This window comes from Akebia trifoliata, chromosome 4 (genome assembly GCF_017979445.1).
Source record: "Akebia trifoliata isolate Shusen 1 chromosome 4, ASM1797944v1, whole genome shotgun sequence".
Classification (NCBI taxonomy): Eukaryota; Viridiplantae; Streptophyta; class Magnoliopsida; order Ranunculales; family Lardizabalaceae; genus Akebia; species Akebia trifoliata.
This window is the reverse complement of record NC_141378.1, coordinates 18541790-18558954: the sequence shown is the minus strand read 5'-3', so window position 1 is coordinate 18558954 and position 17165 is coordinate 18541790. Positions and strand designations below refer to the sequence as shown.

General features: G+C 36.7%; 1 protein-coding gene across 1 annotated transcript in view; it reads left to right on the top strand.

Moving 5' to 3' along the window:
- LOC147404300 (uncharacterized protein At4g06598-like) overlaps positions 1-14003 on the top strand; it is a 28885-nt gene extending 14882 nt beyond the window's left edge. The window contains exons 2-5 of the mRNA XM_086440183.1: positions 250-987; positions 12339-12418; positions 12577-12699; positions 13472-14003. Of these exons, the coding sequence (XP_086296309.1) occupies positions 269-987; positions 12339-12418; positions 12577-12699; positions 13472-13665 (1116 nt within the window). The 5' untranslated portion in view covers positions 250-268 and the 3' untranslated portion in view covers positions 13666-14003. The remainder of the gene's footprint in view (positions 1-249; positions 988-12338; positions 12419-12576; positions 12700-13471) is intronic.
- Positions 14004-17165: the final 3162 nt, after the last annotated feature.

The following is a 17165-nucleotide window of genomic DNA, read 5'->3' as shown; positions in this document are numbered from 1 at the left end:
ATCTGCCACTTGCATTTGGATGCCATTGTTGTCTAGACCACAATTTTTTTTTCATGAATAACTCAATACTTAGTTATTAGTAGCTGTTAGGACAAGGCTTTGATGTTGATATTCTTTATTTTAGTCAACTTTATTTCCTTTTTGGTTGTGGATTTATTAAAAACGACGTCCCTTATGCTATTGTATTTTCTTATTGGTTACCATTTTTAATATTTTTAATGTTTGTCATTTTATTCACTCTTTTGACAGCTAGGGTTCTATTAATGTCATGGAAAATTCCAAAGGGATGAACTTCAGAAATTTTCCATATACTGGAAGGCAGTCACTTCTTCCTCCCAAAAGTCCCTTCCCAAGCATTTCCCCATCTTATGCTGATTATAGCTCTAGTTCTGTAACAAGAACAAAAGGTACTCCAAAGCCAAGAGAGGGACATAGGTCTCACCAACGTACTTCCTCAGAGAGCTTCCTCATAGAGGAGCAACCTTCTTGGGTTGAGGAACTCCTAAATGAACCAGAGACACCTTTACGAAGAGGACATCGGCGTTCGTCAAGTGATTCTTTTGCATACCTTGATGCTGCTAATGCTTCTAACATAGATAATGTAGTTCAAGAGGAATACAAGTTTAAAAATATAGCATCTGTACCTTCAAGAGGATCTCAAGACCTTGATCATTATAAAGATGTGCGGCCGGTTCCTTTCTTTCCAGAGCCAAGATCTTTTGGAAGAAAGCAGGATAGGGTTTGGGAATCATCCTTGAGTTCCATGAGCTACCCAAGTGGTCTTTCATCTGCAAGTGATAATGTTTTACTTCAAAGCTTAGGATCCTCATGTGGTCCACAGGAACCAGATGGGGTGCCATTGACAGTAGCTGGAAAGCAAGATCAAGAGGAATCTGGTCCACATGATCTGAAAGGTTCAGTTGATAGAAGGGATTGCTCTCATACTAAGCTTTCTGCACCTGAGACCGATCCAAAACGTGCTAAACAGTGAGTCATCTGCTCTCTCTGTTCCAATAGCAATGTTTCTATTCCTCAAACTATGTGATGCATCTATTTTACTGTTTGCCTTTGCATGATACTGCTTTAATGTGTTAATCTATATACTACATTATCATTTAACTGTATCTATGTTTTTCATAATGACTGATGCTGCACATTGAAATTTGGGGGCTTCTACTCTGCCAGATATATCTCCTTTCAGTATGGATCACTTATAATTCATTTTTTTCTCCAATAATAGTTGCATAGAGTAACCTCCTTTTGATACTTGCTTTGATGTTAATAGTTTAAAATACCAAGAATATTGTTCGAAGACTTTCAAGTTATTTTTCCTTGAGATGCTGGTTGTTTAACATAAGAGTGAACACCATTCAAGGTGGTTAGAGGTTCTAAAAAGACGCTTACTTCAATGAGTTGATGCTGTATGCGATTTTCTTGTCCGGTCATATCAGATTCAAAGAACTTACTTACATCTGATGGGTTATTGAGGAGTTTGGGCTGGTTCCACTATTATTTTCATCTAATTTTGGGGGATTTAAATGTTTTATCAAAAAATACAAAGAAGATTGTAACTCAGAATTATTCGGGTTATAAGGTTTTTTTTGGGGTTTACTTAAGAATCATTGGTGTAGATTGGCAAAGGCTGGCCTGCATGCAATTTCTTTTCTTTTACTAAGTAAAGAAGTATGAGGGATGAATCCTAGAATTTTTTTAGGGAGACCTTAGAGGTTGAGATTGCCTCAAAAAGAAGAAAACCAAAAAGCCAAACTTCTCCCTTTACAATTGGGTCCAATCGTCTGATCCAAACTCCAAATAATGAAAGAAAATCTTTGATAATCTTTGAAAGTTAGAGGACCATTTGAAAAGATCCTTAATCCCGAAAGTAAAGAATGCAACTTTGCTTTAACCTTGATATATGCTTATTCATCTCCTTCCACAAGTTACAGAGGAATGAGCGTGGAACACCACCCTTCGATGACTTCAATGATGTTACCAAGTAGAAGCTAACATATTTGAAATGGCTGAATAAAGCTACCAAAATTTTCTTGGCCATACCATAGTGGAGAAAGAGATGATTCACTGATTCAACAATGTCTTTTACACTTGATACTATAATTCATGAAAATCTCGTGATTGATCAAATGGTCAACCATCAAGGTCTTATCCAAGCGTCGTCCATGTAAAAAATGCCATTATACATGCCACAACTGACTTGGCCGCTTGTGGCTCTCGCTCACGTGAGAAGACATCGAAGGCACCTTTAGATGGCAAATAACAACTATTAAGTCAAGACATACAAGGCATCATCTTGGTCTCGTTGTGGTCTTTGGCATTTTGTCAAATCAGGGAAAAAGAAGGCCTCCTTGGGCATGGAATCACCTTTCGGGGTAAGTGAGGTACTTGATACATCTGGTTGGGGGAGTGACTGATTTTGCAGAGTTTCCCTAAGACTTGACCTACTGGAGCGGAGCGTTGACAATTTATAGCACTTGACCTTGGGTTTACTTAATTGTGTTGTGTAAAGCCCGAATCTCCTCCTAATCCGTCAATCAATTGTGACCTTACCCACCTACTGATTAAGAGATAGCCTACTTTATTCGGGAGCTGCTGCATAGACTAGCAAAGTAGAAAGACCCCCTTATCTGTCGATATTGAGCCCTTTGATCGAGGAAGTGGATGGAAAATTCTTTAGTCGGTACCTCTAGTCTCTAGTTCTTCCCCATTGATCTCTCTCCTTCCTTGACTCATCTATCTCCTATCTCTTTTGACTCGTTCTTTTGGTCTTTCGGTGCCACAATGCACACTACACCTATTTGGTTTAAGTGGGAACTCTCCCCCTTATAGAACCTTGCCATCGTCTGAGCAAAGACCTTATCCATCTTGTCAATACACTACAACAAGAGGAACATTAGACTCTCATATGAACTATTTTTTATGGATCGTAAAAGAAACTAATTGGAAATGAAGAAGACTCCAGGTCTAAAGTTGCATAGAAAGAACACATAAAATTACCTACTATAAGTTCCCAATAATTAATGTTTGTTTCTTTTAGTTGTCAAAAAAATAATAATTAATGTTTGTTTTTTCAATCCTAGGTTTGCAAGCACTGCCTCCAGACAAGTTGTTCTTCATAAAGAATCCTTTTAGTCGGGCATTGAGAAGAGTACATGAAAAAAAATCATGAGAGGATCTTCTCCACATCAACAATCTTCCCTTAAGCAACTCTCTCGATGCAAGTCCATGAATGTTACCTTAGGATGATGAACCTGAGATCAAACTTAATTAATATAAGTAGTGTAAACATAAATCACGAACTCATACATTCATTGATAAGCAATAGAATCCGAGCGACAATTAAAAATAGTCCTAAGGGTCGTCATAATCCCACAGAAATAGCAATTCATGTACTAACAATAAGTTCCAATGAAAGACAAGTCTTCCTCTAGTCTAGGGTTTCAATTAGATGCTCAAAATAGATCTCTAAGTTCAATTTTCATGCAAAAATAGCTAAATAAGTAGTGCTGATTTGTTGGGCAGCAATTTAACAAGATTTGGAGAGGTTGTAGGCTAAAAAAAATGGTAAGTGATTAGGTTGTGGGTTACTTTTAAGGTGCTGAACAATAAGTAGGGCTTGAAAAGAATAGGTATTAAGTGGTTTGGAACGAAGTGGTTCAAGTAGGGAAGGGTTGGGTTAGGTTTTTATAGTTATTAGAGTTAGGTTTCAATGGTTGAAGGAATTTCGATGGAGTTTTGGGGTATAAAATGGATTGGCTAGGGTTTATGGATGATTTAAAGGTTAAAAGCAGAAAATTAAAAGAGAAAGTGGGAAAGAAGATGTTAAGAAAATAGTAAATACCTATCTCAATGGAGAAATCGATAGAGAAGAAGAATGCTACCTTGGACTCACTCCAAAATGGCTTCACACTACACCCATTGTTGGAAATATCAAAACTCGATCTCTATTTCATTCATTATTATAAAAAATTACAACAATAAACATTTATTTATAATGTTCTCTAAACCCTAAATCTAACCTCAACCATCCACCTAACATAATAAGATCCAATGGTTGTAAATAAAACAAAAAAAAAAGTAACATCTATGCCCCAACCCCGTAATTTTATTTTCCTTGAATTTTCAACCTATGAAAACTCATTAACAAATTATTATAAAGTTACCAAATTGCCCTAAACACCTATACTAACAGTCTAACACCATAGGATCATTAAACATGAAAATAATCCCAACTCCTAATCCTAAACACTAAAATAGATTCTCTTAAACATAAACTAAATAAAAAAAATGAAATATGATGACCCAATGAGAAGGGTACATGAAATGGTGCTCATCAATAAATTTCACTTCCATACTCCATCTATCCATAATGACTCTGAATGTCTTTTCCTCCTCTGGAACACTATGAAGGGTATGCTTGTGATGCCCTCATCATCCATCTCCCTATCCACTTTGAAATGGACTCCTTTCAAACTAATGGGCATGTATGTACTTATTTCTTCTGCACCTTATTTCATGGGAGTAAGAGCCAAAAAAGTGTTATTTGAATGATCTATGTATTTACTTGTGATGTTTGGTTTTTATTCTTCAATTCTTCCATTTTATCCTTTATGCTTGTTTTGGTCTCTCTCTTGTTTTGTTGACAACAGGGAACCCTTACCCCAAAATGCGACCCAGACGCAAGATCTCCTTCAAGAAGGTCAAGTTTCTGCTGGCTTGAATGGTTTTGTTAGGTCAAAATGTTCTGTGCATTTTGGATCCGACTTTGGAGAGTTCGGAGGTTGCTTCTAGAGAGTTCCAAGAGGTTGTTTCAAATTTAGAAAAATTGTGGGATAAATCTGTCTTAGTGAGCGATGTTGACCTGGTTATTAAGGACTAAAATGAGTTCGGTGAAGATGAATTGTTGAGGTAGGAGTTGGAGAAAGATATGTACGAGTGGCTCATATCACATTTGACAAACATGACGCTTAGACTAGGTATTCCTAGGTGTAATAGCTTATTTTTTCCCTCTATGCTATCAGAAGCTGTTGGTGGGCGAGAATCTGTGCTAGAGGCAGTGGGTGGCAATGTGTTTTTACTTTAAAGGATAGGCCTGTAGGTGCTAATTTGGGGGGGGGGGGGGGCGCAGAGTGTGGGAATTGAAGGTAACCAAGTCGTGATCCCAAGAGTGGATTCGGTTCAGAAATACAGATGGGGGTTGGAAAAAGAATTGGAAAGTTTGGTGAAAGACATTTGCAACCATCCTCCACTGGTAAAAGGTTCGAGGAGGAAAATTTAGGGAATTGGTAGAGTTACTCAATGATTAAGGCCCTTTCTTGGAATACTAGAGGCCTAGGGAATAAAAGAAAGAGAGCAATAGTTAAGGCAGTTATTAGATTAAATAATCCTCTTTGGTGACTGTGCAGGAATTGAAATTGAAGGATTGTAATAAGGATATTATTCGGGATCTGTGGGGCTCTAATATCGAGTGGGAATGGATCCCGACAATTAGAGCTTCGGAGAGGATTTTGGTAATGTGGCAAAAAGATAGGTTGACAGTTGTGGATTCTCTTTTAGGAGCTTTTTCAATTTCTATCTTGTGTTAGGAGTTAAAGAGTGATTTTCAATGGGTGTTCTCAGGAGTGTATGGTCCTAACAAGAGCAAAGAACGGGGTCAATATTGGGATGAACTTAATGATGTGGCTAGATATTGGGATAAACCTTGGTGCATTGGGAGAGATTTTAATGTGGTTGGATTTTCTCATGATAAGAAATGAGGAGGTTCTATTTCAAAGGCACGAGTCATTTTGGGGAGTTCATTAATCATTTTTCCCTCATAGATCTTCCTTTGGAAGGGAAGGCTTTCACTTGGTCGAACAATCAAGTTGCCTCTACAATGTCTAGGTTAGATAGATTCTTAATCTCGAGAAAGTGGGAGGATCACTATAGGGTTGTTGCGCATTCTTTAGCATCTAATCATGTTTCCGACCATACAACCATCATTCTAGAGGCCGAAGTGCAAATTAGTCCTCCTAGACCTTTCAAATTTGAAAATATGTGGTTGATGCGTGAGGATTTTCGCCAAAGAGTGGATGTGTGGTGGAAAGAATTCAACTTTGTAGGTGACCACAAGTTTGTTTTATGCGGAAACTTAAGGCTCTTAAAGATAAAATCAAAGTTTGAAATGTGGAGGTTTTTGTGAGAGTTGACTTGAAAAAGAGAGAAATTTTGGAAGAGATGGAGTTTTTGGACAAAAGGGACGAAGGGAAAATCTTATCCTTGGAGGAAAAGATTAAATGAGTCAATCTTCGAGGGGAATTCCAAAAGATTTCCTTGCTAGAAGAGGTGAGTTAGAAGTAAAAATCAAAGGTGAAATGGCTCAAAGAGGGTGACAATAATACCAAATTTTTTCACAAGATGGCCAATGCTCAAAGGAGGTTCAATAACATAAGACGGGTGGTCATTAATGGGGCAAGTATTGAGGTAGAAGAGAGGATAAAGAATGGGATAATGTGCTTTTATAGAAATCTTTAAAACCAAAAACACGATCTTTGCCCCTCCCTGAGCTCTTGGAGTTCGATTCAATCTCCAGGGCACACCACTTGTGGCTCAAGAGACCCTTTGAGTTAGATGAGGTTAGAAAAGCAGTGGGTGATTTGAGTGGGGACAAAGCTCTAGGGCCTGACGGTTTCACACTGGGTTTTTTCAAAACTTGTTGGGATATTGTTGGATTGGATCTATTCAAAGTGTTTAAAAACCTTCAGATATCAATTTCTTGGATTTTGGGTTATATAATTCCTTTGTGGTTTTGATCCCGAAAAAAGAAAGGGCTGAAGATTTAGCAGATTTTAGACCACTAAGTTTGCTGAACTCTACCTACAAGATTGTTGTTAAGGTTCTAGCGTCCAGATTAAAGGAAGTGATTTCTATAGTGATTGGATTGGAGCAAGGGGCTTTTATTAAGGATATAAATTTTTTGGATGGGGTGCTAGTTGAAAACGAGTTAATCAACTCAAGATTGAGAAAGGGGATCCCAGGATTAGTGTGTAAAGCAACATCCACAAAGCGTATGATCACATGAATTGGGAGTTCTTAAAGTTTCTTATGTATCGCATGGGCTTTGGAGAAAAATGGATTGGGTGGATAATGAAATGTGTCGTCAACCTCCTTCTCAATTTTAGTTAACAGAAGTCTTGCTAGACCTTTTAGGGGTTTGAGGGGGTTGAGATAGGGGGATCCTTTGTCTCCGTTATTGTTCACCATTGTGAATGAGGCTTTGGGTAGATTGATTAAGAGAGCAACGAGGTTGGGGGAATTAGAAGGGCTTAGTGCTAAAATTGTAGCTCCACAGGTTACTCATCTTCAATTCGCTGATGATACTCGTTTTCTTGGGGACTTCAATCAATCAAGTGAAATTCCTGAGGGGTTTGCTTTGTTGTTTTGAGATGATTTTAGGTTTTCGGATTAATTTTAGGAAAAACAAGTTATTGGGGGTGGGTCATGTTCCTCAGATCCATAGTTGGGCTCCTATGTTTGGGTGCCAAGTGAATCGTTTCCTGACTTCTTATTTGGGGCTTCCCCTTGGGGCTGCAGGCTATAGAAGTAAGGCAATTTGGGTTCCATTGTTGGAAAGAATGACTTAAGCGGTTGAGTTCTTGGAAATCAAGATACCTATCTAAAGGAGGCAAGTTGACCCTAATTAGGAACACGCTGGAAAGCATTCTATTTTATCACTTGTCCTTGTTCTCTATCTCTAAAAGCGTTGTGGTTAAGTTGGAAACGTGGTGCGTGCCCTTAGAAAGAATGTTGGCTTGGGTATTAAAGGTTTTAGGATGTCCAATAAGGCATTACTAGGTAAATGACTGTGGCGGTTTGAGGAGGAAAATAATAGTTTGTGGAGAAAAGTCATCAAGGCTAAATTTGACAAGCAAAGGTATGGTTGGGTGAGTGGTGATGTGAAATCCTCGTATGGGGGCGGGGTGTGGAAAGGTATCACAAAAGGTTTTGAAGATTTTCGGAAACAAATTGTGTTTAGATTAGTAAGTGGAGATTGCGTTAGGTTTTGGGAAGACATTTGGTGCAGTGAGACAGTGTTATCGCAACAATTCCCTTTGATCTATGAGTTTTTGTTGAAAAAGGATGTGTCCATCACAGACTTCTTGATTCATTTTGGGAGCGGTATCTCTTGGGACCTTGGTCTTAGAAGGGCTCTTAACGACTTAGAGATTCAGGAGTTTGCCGACCTATCTTCGACCCTGGATCTTCATCGACTAGAGCTTTCTAGGAGCGGCTCTTGGGTATGGACTTGCAGCAAGGACAAAAGGTTCTCGGTAAGATATTTTCGGGCCGTTCTTGAGCCTCAAAGTTTAGATATCCATCCTTTCAAAGTAATTTGGGGTTCCAAGGTTCCTTTAAAAATTTCCTTCTTCGCATGGCTTGCGGTTTTGAACAAATTATTAAGTCTAGACCATCTTATTTTTAGGGGTTTCATTACTCCTAATTTTGTTGCTTGTGCTGGGCATGTGGGGAATACGTTAATCATTTGTTACGTCATTGTCCTTTTGCTTTCAAAATTTGGTCTCATTTCTTGTGTTTGTTCAAGTTGGAGTGGGTTTTCCCCTTTTCTTTGATCGATGTTTTTCAAAGTTGTGTCTTAATGTCTTCTTGAGTAGGAAAAGGATTCTCTGGGCTTTGTTACCTTTTGCTATTTGCTAGAGCATTTGGAATGAAGGAAATAAGAGAATCTTCTTGGGCTTGGAGAACTCTATCCACAAGTTGATTTTGACAGCGCTTGGTTTTTTGTTTCATTGGTGCAAGTTGAATGGTGTTTTTAAAGGGGTGTTTTTTGAGGAGTTTGTTTTTAAGTGGGACTCTTTGTGTTATTTGTAATTTGCTTCTTTTGGTTTCTCTTGTTGTAGTTCTTGTTCTTCTTTGTATTTGTGGTTGGTCTTCTCAACCTCCTTTAGCTTGATGAATATATTTGTTTATTTATCAAATTTTTTTTTTTTTGCAATGGAATGGGAAGCCTATCAAGCAAGGTTCCACAAGCATAAGGTTTTTCGTCGAGTCTAAAATTGAACCCACGACCCCCTCCTTTATCTTATCCTCCATTTCTAGTTGGTCCCTACTTATACGAAAAATGGGACTGGAGCACTCGTATTTTCCAATATACGAAATAAAATTATATGATACTTATTTGAACAATAGATGCAAGTTAGTGGATTAGGGGAGTAATGTTCATTTGGTTTCCAACTTTGAAGTAGCTTGAGACAATCAAACTTTTTGGAAGATGTAGGACCTCTCTTGCAAAGAAGAAATTGATGGAGATAATTAGTATATTAAAATAGAAAGGAGTTTCGTTCTTCATGCATCTAATAATCTATGCAGGTAGAACTTCTGCAATTGGAATTTGCTAATGTTATTACTAATGATAATCATATTATTATTATCATCATCATCACAAGGGGGTTAAACTTTTTGGATAAGATTCTTGTACCAAGGGGACTAATCCAAAAAGATAATATACAAAATACCTGGAGGCTGAGGAGACCTACACGGGTCATAACCGAAAATAATGGGCAACTACCCTCCATACAAAAGTGGCCCCACATACGAATACAAAACCATTGAAAAATAAGCCTATACATTCCTTGTACACCATAGATCACTTGTAAAACTTAACTTCATTCATATCCTTTCCATCAAAGACCCAATGATTCCTTTCTGAACAGGTAAAACTTTATTGTAACCAATAAAACTTGATGTGGGTAAAGATGAAGTGGGATTGCAACGACCATTTTGTTTAGGGAATTGTTTGATTGGAGATATGGATTAACGTTCTTTAGGCGTTTTGTTTGACAATTTTAGGATGTAAATCATTGCAATCAATTTTAGGATGTAAATCATTGCAATCAATGATCTGGATTGATTCTTAGAAGATTATATTGGGCTTTTGGGATCTTGGGGATGATCTACATGGGGACTTGTATATTGATGGATGATGTGCTTATAGAGGGCTTTTTGACCTTCTAACAATGGATAGAAAAATCCTTGAAAATTAGGAGCAAGGCCACTCATACTTTGAGCATTCATGATGAAACCATGATAATCTTCTAAAGGAAGTTCTCTTAGCAAAGGGAGTCTCCACAACTTTAAATAGGTAGAGTTGTTCCACGTTCGAGTAAGCAGTGTTTCGACATTTGAGGTGTGAGGTATGGTTTTCTTTTTGAGAAGATTATAACCCATATGATTTTTTCAGGATGTGCATGTAATCCTCCCTCCCCCCACTCCCTTTCTCAACTCTCATGGATTATGCAATCCTCCCAGTCATATCTGGGCTTGAACAATAGTACTTGATGGATATGAATGACTAAAAAAGTTGCTTGTCATTATAACTATGTGATTGCTTGTAATTACCTTTATTTGGATATTACTTTGGTTAATTGAACAAATTCAAATATTTGAAGTTGATAGTTGATGCCATTGACAACTTGGACATTGGAGACTTGATCATGAGCTATTCATGCTATGTGCATGAGCTTGAGGATTCATGATAAGTCATGATCCGGACTGTGCTTGATCAAAAAATTGTGTTTCATTATTTAAATTCAATGGTCAATTTCAAATTTGTTTTTATCTATTTCTACTGGGCCCTAAGATCATTAATCATATCAGTTGATGGTTTATCAATTGCATGATGGTCCTAATGATTGTTGCTAATAGGGATAAAGCTTTGCATTAGGCACCTCCACGTTTAAAGGTTATGATGTGAAATGTACTATGGTTTAACAATTCTTTTCCATGGTTGTATTTAGAGCTACTAGTTACTACAGTTTAAAATATTTATCATGATGTTATCTATTTAATAAAACCCAACGGCGGTCCCACTCTCTTTTCTTAAGATTTATACCCCATGAGCAATGTATCTCGAGGAATACTTTTACCTTTTCTCTCCTTCCCCTTTCAAGGATACTCCCAACTTTAATGCCTTTCCTCTTCTCCCCCATTTCCAAGAAAATCCCTTCAACTTTATTCCCATTTTTCTAGAATACCCCTCCAACTTTTCTATCTTTCCTCTTTTACCCCTTCAACCCCAAAGAGGATGCCCGTGCCTTAAACTCTAGTGTATCTATAATTTGTAGACTTTTTATATGTTGCAAGATGGTAAGATACATTAGCGATAACATGAAAATTCACACTACCAACTGGAACAAAGTGATATGCTTCAATATCCATTGAGTTCTAATTGCAGTTATAATCAAATCTATTTTTTGTTTAGATGGGATGCTTTGATTCTTGGGGCAAGGCAGTGCCTTTATGGTTTGTCCATTTCTTACGAGTGTAATGGCTACATATGGTGAAAGCAAGACTACAAAAAATCAGCCATCAAGATTGCTGCCATGAATTATGGTAACCCAATTGAAACTGAAATGAGTGAAGTGATCTTATTAACTTCTTTGAGAACGGCAGATCAATTGTACAATATGACTTGATCTGCCTTGATCTTTTTTTATCACATCAACTGATCCATTCTTGTCGTAATAATATAGAAACTTCTTAAAGTTGGAATGGTATCCTAAGTTTCAGTTGTTATTCTTCATTTTCTCCATTTTTTTTTGGTCTCCTTTTTGTTTGCCTTTTCCTCTTCAGTTTTTTAAAAAAATTGGCACTTTGTCTTTCTATTGCACCAAGGCATGGATGGAACCATCCTCCCCAAAATCTTTCTTTGAATGTCAAAGGTGTCGACTGGCCTTGAATATGTTCCGTAAGCCTATGGGAGAAACTTGATGGATGCCAAGTAAACAGAAGTGTTTCACAAGCTCACAATATGAACTCAATTTTTTATTCCCTTTAGTTTGTAAACCTTGTTTTTACATCATGTCCTTCGCAACACATAAAAGATAGCATATTATGAGCTTAATTATGCTCTAAATTTTAGTTAATACAGTGTTATCTGAGACATCTCAATGTTGCTTATCGAGACAGACCATTTTATCCAATATTTTGTTCTGTCTTGGGTACGACTTCTCATAATGTTTGCTTACCAATAGACAGAATGAGTCAAGCCAGATTTCAAACCCTGCTAATCATCATTATCAAAGCCTTATCCCAATGATTTTGGGTCGGCTAAACAATTTCTGTTCTCATGGCTAATGAAAACAATAAAAGTCAAGTTTCTCCTTATTCAAGACTTGCCTGACTAGTGTAGTTAATATTCAAGTAGTCTTTTGTAATTTAAGTCTGAATTTCTGTTTTGTCCACAGTATTGCTTAAGAAGTAATTAATAATAGAACTGTTATTTGGAGAAAAGTCAGTTACTATAACCTAGATTCCATGTAATGCAGGCAGTTTGCTCAGCGTTCGCGTGTGAGGAAACTTCAGTACATAGCTGAGCTGGAAAGGAGTGTCCAAGCTTTACAGGCAAGTCCAAGCAGAATCTGTAGTGCACTTATTATTATTATTATCATTTTGGAAGGAATGTTAATCATCATATTTGTTCTTTATAAAAGAAGAGAATCGTACGGAAACATTATCCAAAATTTCACAAATATAATCTTTGTCTACATGTAAATTTACAGGCAGAAGGATCTGAAGTTTCAGCTGAACTTGGATTTCTGGACCAGCAGAATCTTATACTGGGCATGGAGAACAAAGCTTTGAAACAACGGTTAGATAGTTTAGCCCAGGAACAACTCATAAAGTATCGTAAGTACCTTCTTTAATCAGTTTAGTTTTTGTCTTTATGCTGTTTTAGTTTGGTTTATGTGGAAGTAAACGGTTTCATTTTAGTAGATCAGAACTAGAACTTTGTGGTAGTGTCTAACAAACACTAATACTAGGTTTCAGTCACTGTGACTTGCATGAACCTATTGTAGGCCTAACTATTTATTCTGCGTCGAGATGTTTTTGAAATGCTCCAGTTCCTATTGAAGTCTACAATAGAAAAATAACATATTAGGATAAGCTGATATGCATTAAAACCACATAAAAAAAAAATATCCGGAACAGAAAATAGTTGGATGAATTCAGATTTTTAACGTAAGTCTTGATGTGAGTCTGAGACATGGGTATGATGCATTGTTCTATATGGAGATTTTCATTATTACATAGAAAAGCAATGAAATTCTCCAATACCCATTGATCTGAAAAGCTTCTTAAGAGGGATTCTGATGTGTCTTGTAGTATCTTATCCTGACTAGGATAACACTGCAACTCATCTTGTATCCATCCATATTGTGCATCGACCTCAATTCGAACACTAAGGATGCCTCATTAATCCCAATGAGATTAGGGTTTCCCAGCTATATAAAACATTAAATGTAACCTCTATGAATTATAAAAAACAATTGGGTCTCACTTACTGAAAACAAGTAACATACAGGTTATGTTTCTCTAGTAGGTGATAACCCACAACTGTTTTGAAATCTGAATTATTATTTTGGAGTGAGACTAAAATCTTTTGATCATGTGGGTTCAGTGGAGCAGGAGATGCTGGAGAGGGAGATCGCACGGCTCCAAGCCTTGTATCAGCAACAGCAGCAGCAACCACCACCTCCAACCCATCGTCGTGCAAACAGTAGGGATCTGGATTCCCGATTTGCTAACCTGTCTTTAAAAAACAAGGAACCCAATTCTGGTCGTGACAAAGTTAATGGCCCGCTTCACACTTGAATCTCGATGGCAAAATATTACCACTTAACCCTCCACACACCCACATTGGTTTGTAGAGTCTGTTTCATGTTTGTGGGACCAAGCATAGCCCTCCCTTTCTTGGTATTATTCCCTCCAACTGAAGTAAATAACTGTGTTTTGGATAGTCCCATCTTGCACCTGGTGATCGTAGTGCTGCGACTCATCGGAGGTGATAACTCAAAAGTCATGTTGTTTCTTTATCTCTGTATTTCGAACTAGTTATGCTACTTAAATTTATTTTTCCAATCTTGTTTTTTAGTCCTACTCAACTTTCCAGACAAATCTATAAATGCAGAGTACATCATAGTGAACGATAATGTTGAATCCACATTATTTATTAAGCTCCGACCATTGTGTGGGAATAACCGATCAACCCACCCAGTTTTTTTTTAGTAGGGGGCATGAAAACATTACAATATCAGATTGGTATTTGTGAATGGGATCCTCGTGTTCAACTGGTAGAATTGGGTAGATTTTTTTTTATTCCTTGTCCTGATTAGATGATCACAACCATTTGATTTATAGCATTCTTGACTTTTGAAAAATACTTGCAGTGATCTGTGAAAAGTAAGTTCTAAACCATTTGATTTTTTTTTTTGAGGAAACCAAGTAGGAGATGGAATAAGCTTTTGTGTGGGTGGGGTTGAGATTTGCACATCTTGAGATATGTGACAAATATTCATCTCGTTTGATGTTTGACAATAGTGTGGTATCGGTTGAAGAACTCTTTGATGCTTAAATTAGAATGTCATTAGTTGGAATCAAAATAACTTAATCATGAATGTCTCACCTTTTATTGATCTCTCTTATCTTTTCTTTGCAACTTTTCATACTCATGTTATTTTGGTCGTGATCATATCTTTAAACCATTTTATTATTTTTGGTGATCATCCATATCCTTAGGTTGGGGGACCTGTCGTTGGTGATGGATTTTACTTATTTAGAGTCTTGTGTGACAGCTTTCTGTATCTCAGGTGATATCCGAAAACCGTTGATTGAGAGCAAATCTGAAAATACTGTGAATCATAGAAAATGCAGGTATCGGTGGAGTGAGAAGATTAACATGTTTCTTTTTTATCATACTTTGTAAGGTATCTGTTCAATTATAAGTCTGAATTTTAATCATAGTTGGCTTCTACTAGGGGTGCAACTTGGTCCCATTCAAACCGGGAATTGAACCAAACAAATAGCTTTTGGGCTGGCTTGGTTCAATTTGAAATTAGTTGTGGTTTGATTCTAAGTTGAGAAAATGAAGAACTGATCAATTTGGTTTGATTTTAGGTTCAAGGTTTGTATAGAACCTCCTCGATGAATTGCTACTTTTTGGGAGTTAGGACATAGATTGATGTCTTTTTTTTTTTTTTTAATGGATAGATTAATAACTTATTATAAGAAATTTTATGTTTATTTATTTTTAATTAAAAATATGGTGCTTCCAAGGAGGTTTATAAGATGTTGGCAACTCATGGTACTGAATCGATCATTGGTTCTGGTTCTCATTTTTTAGAACCCACCTATATTGGATCGGTTCCAATTTAGCCCTCAACCAAACCAATTGCACCCAACTTTTACTCACGTTTTTCAAATGCAAAACACTTTCCTTACTAACATAGAAAGGTTTTTAGCCTTACTAAGGGTCGTTTTGCCCAAATGGAGTACCACATCATTAATCCGACTTCGCAGCCCTCTTAAGTTTAATGGAAAGTCTCACATCAAAAAAAAAAAAAAAAAAAAAAATTTTAAAACAATTTCTTCTTAACTTGATCCAAGGTTTTGAAAATGGTCCGACACCAAACTGCAAAACTTAAAATTAAAATTCAATGATGAATTTTTTTTTTTTTTGGGATTTTTTTCTTTCAAAGGTCAAAGATTTTTCTCCTCTACAACATGGGATCATGTTTTTTGATAGCCCAAGGACCATTAGTAAGGGTGAAATCCGTACTAAGTAAGGTTAGTTGGACTCTTTTCAAATAAATGACATACACATCCTTGATCTTGGTCTAGTCTCAAAGGCAAACAAAAGATGACCCAAGTGCCTTCTAGCCAAACACCCTTGAGTTTATTTGAGAATGATTAGTTGCACACCACCTAATTCGAAACCTAGAAAAATGTTTATTTTTCATTTTTTTTTTTAAATTCCCATCATTTCTCTATTTATTACACTTTACCCAAACGGAAGAATTTTACACCAAGACTTAACTTAAAGAATTCATTTTTAGTAGTTCTTGCCGATCAAGAAATTTTGGTAGTTGATTCGAGAGTTCATGAAGCTTGGTAGTTGGAATGCAATTGGTATGAGGCGATGTGCAACTAGTCAATCCAGCCAAAAATATGTCTTCTTCAAACTCTCTATAATTATCTTCAATGCATGATGTTTGACCTTTGATATCATCGCAATAGAATCCTAGAGGTCCCGAGGAATATGTCATCATCAACTTTAAAACACTTTGACAAATAAGAAGCACTTAAAAAAATCTTTTTGTGTAACAAAGAACAATAATAAACTCTTTATCCCAAAAATTCAATGTTAGCTAAATGAATCTTGTTCGTTTATTCCATTATATACGAAATCAAATCTCACATTATTGAGAGTGAATTCATATTTGCTTGTATTGTCTTTATTCATCAACTTAGATCAAAGCATGAATAGTGCTCATCATTGCCCTTTGGATGATTTAAATTTCTTATCTAAAAGTGGATACGAATATATTGGCTCATGGAAATATGGAATCTTCAATTTTTTTTTTTTTGCCTTTCGGTAACTCGCATGCATTTATTGGGCCCTACAACCCCACAACTTGCACATCTCCCTCTTTTTTACCTATCTAATCCCATTATAGTCTCAATCGAATCTATCTTGTCCTGTCCGAGTCGTGCTGGGGTGACACAAATGGAAACACAAAGGTGACAAAATGATGTGGTGTCACGCATATTATCGTAGATGCTTTTTTGCGAGATACGAGTAAAAAGCATCTACAGTTATGTGCGTGTCACCACATCATTTTTGTCACTTTTGTGTCTCTGTTTGTGTCATTCCAGCATTTTCCTGGCCAAAATTGTGGGTCACATTTAAAAGAATTTTTGTTCCGAAATTTAATCATATTGGATGAATCACTTAACTCCTCCCGTACAGTGTTTATTTTTCTTCTTATTCCACTCAATAGGTTTGTATATGGATAGGGTTTGATTTGGATTGGATTGGTATTAAATTGATATCAATATGATAAGAAATTTATTATATCTGAAGTCCGATCCTAGTATCCAAACCCGATCGGAATTTCTATTTAGGTTTTGAACCCGTTTTGATATAATATGTCTGATTTGATTTTAAAATATACATAATGAACACTGTATACCAAACTAAAATATTTAATACACAAACATTTTCAAACATATTATCTCATTTGGTCCTCTTATCAGACCAAGACACGATTGATCCAGCAAAAACCAATCCCAAGGAAGAGGTTTACACATGGTTG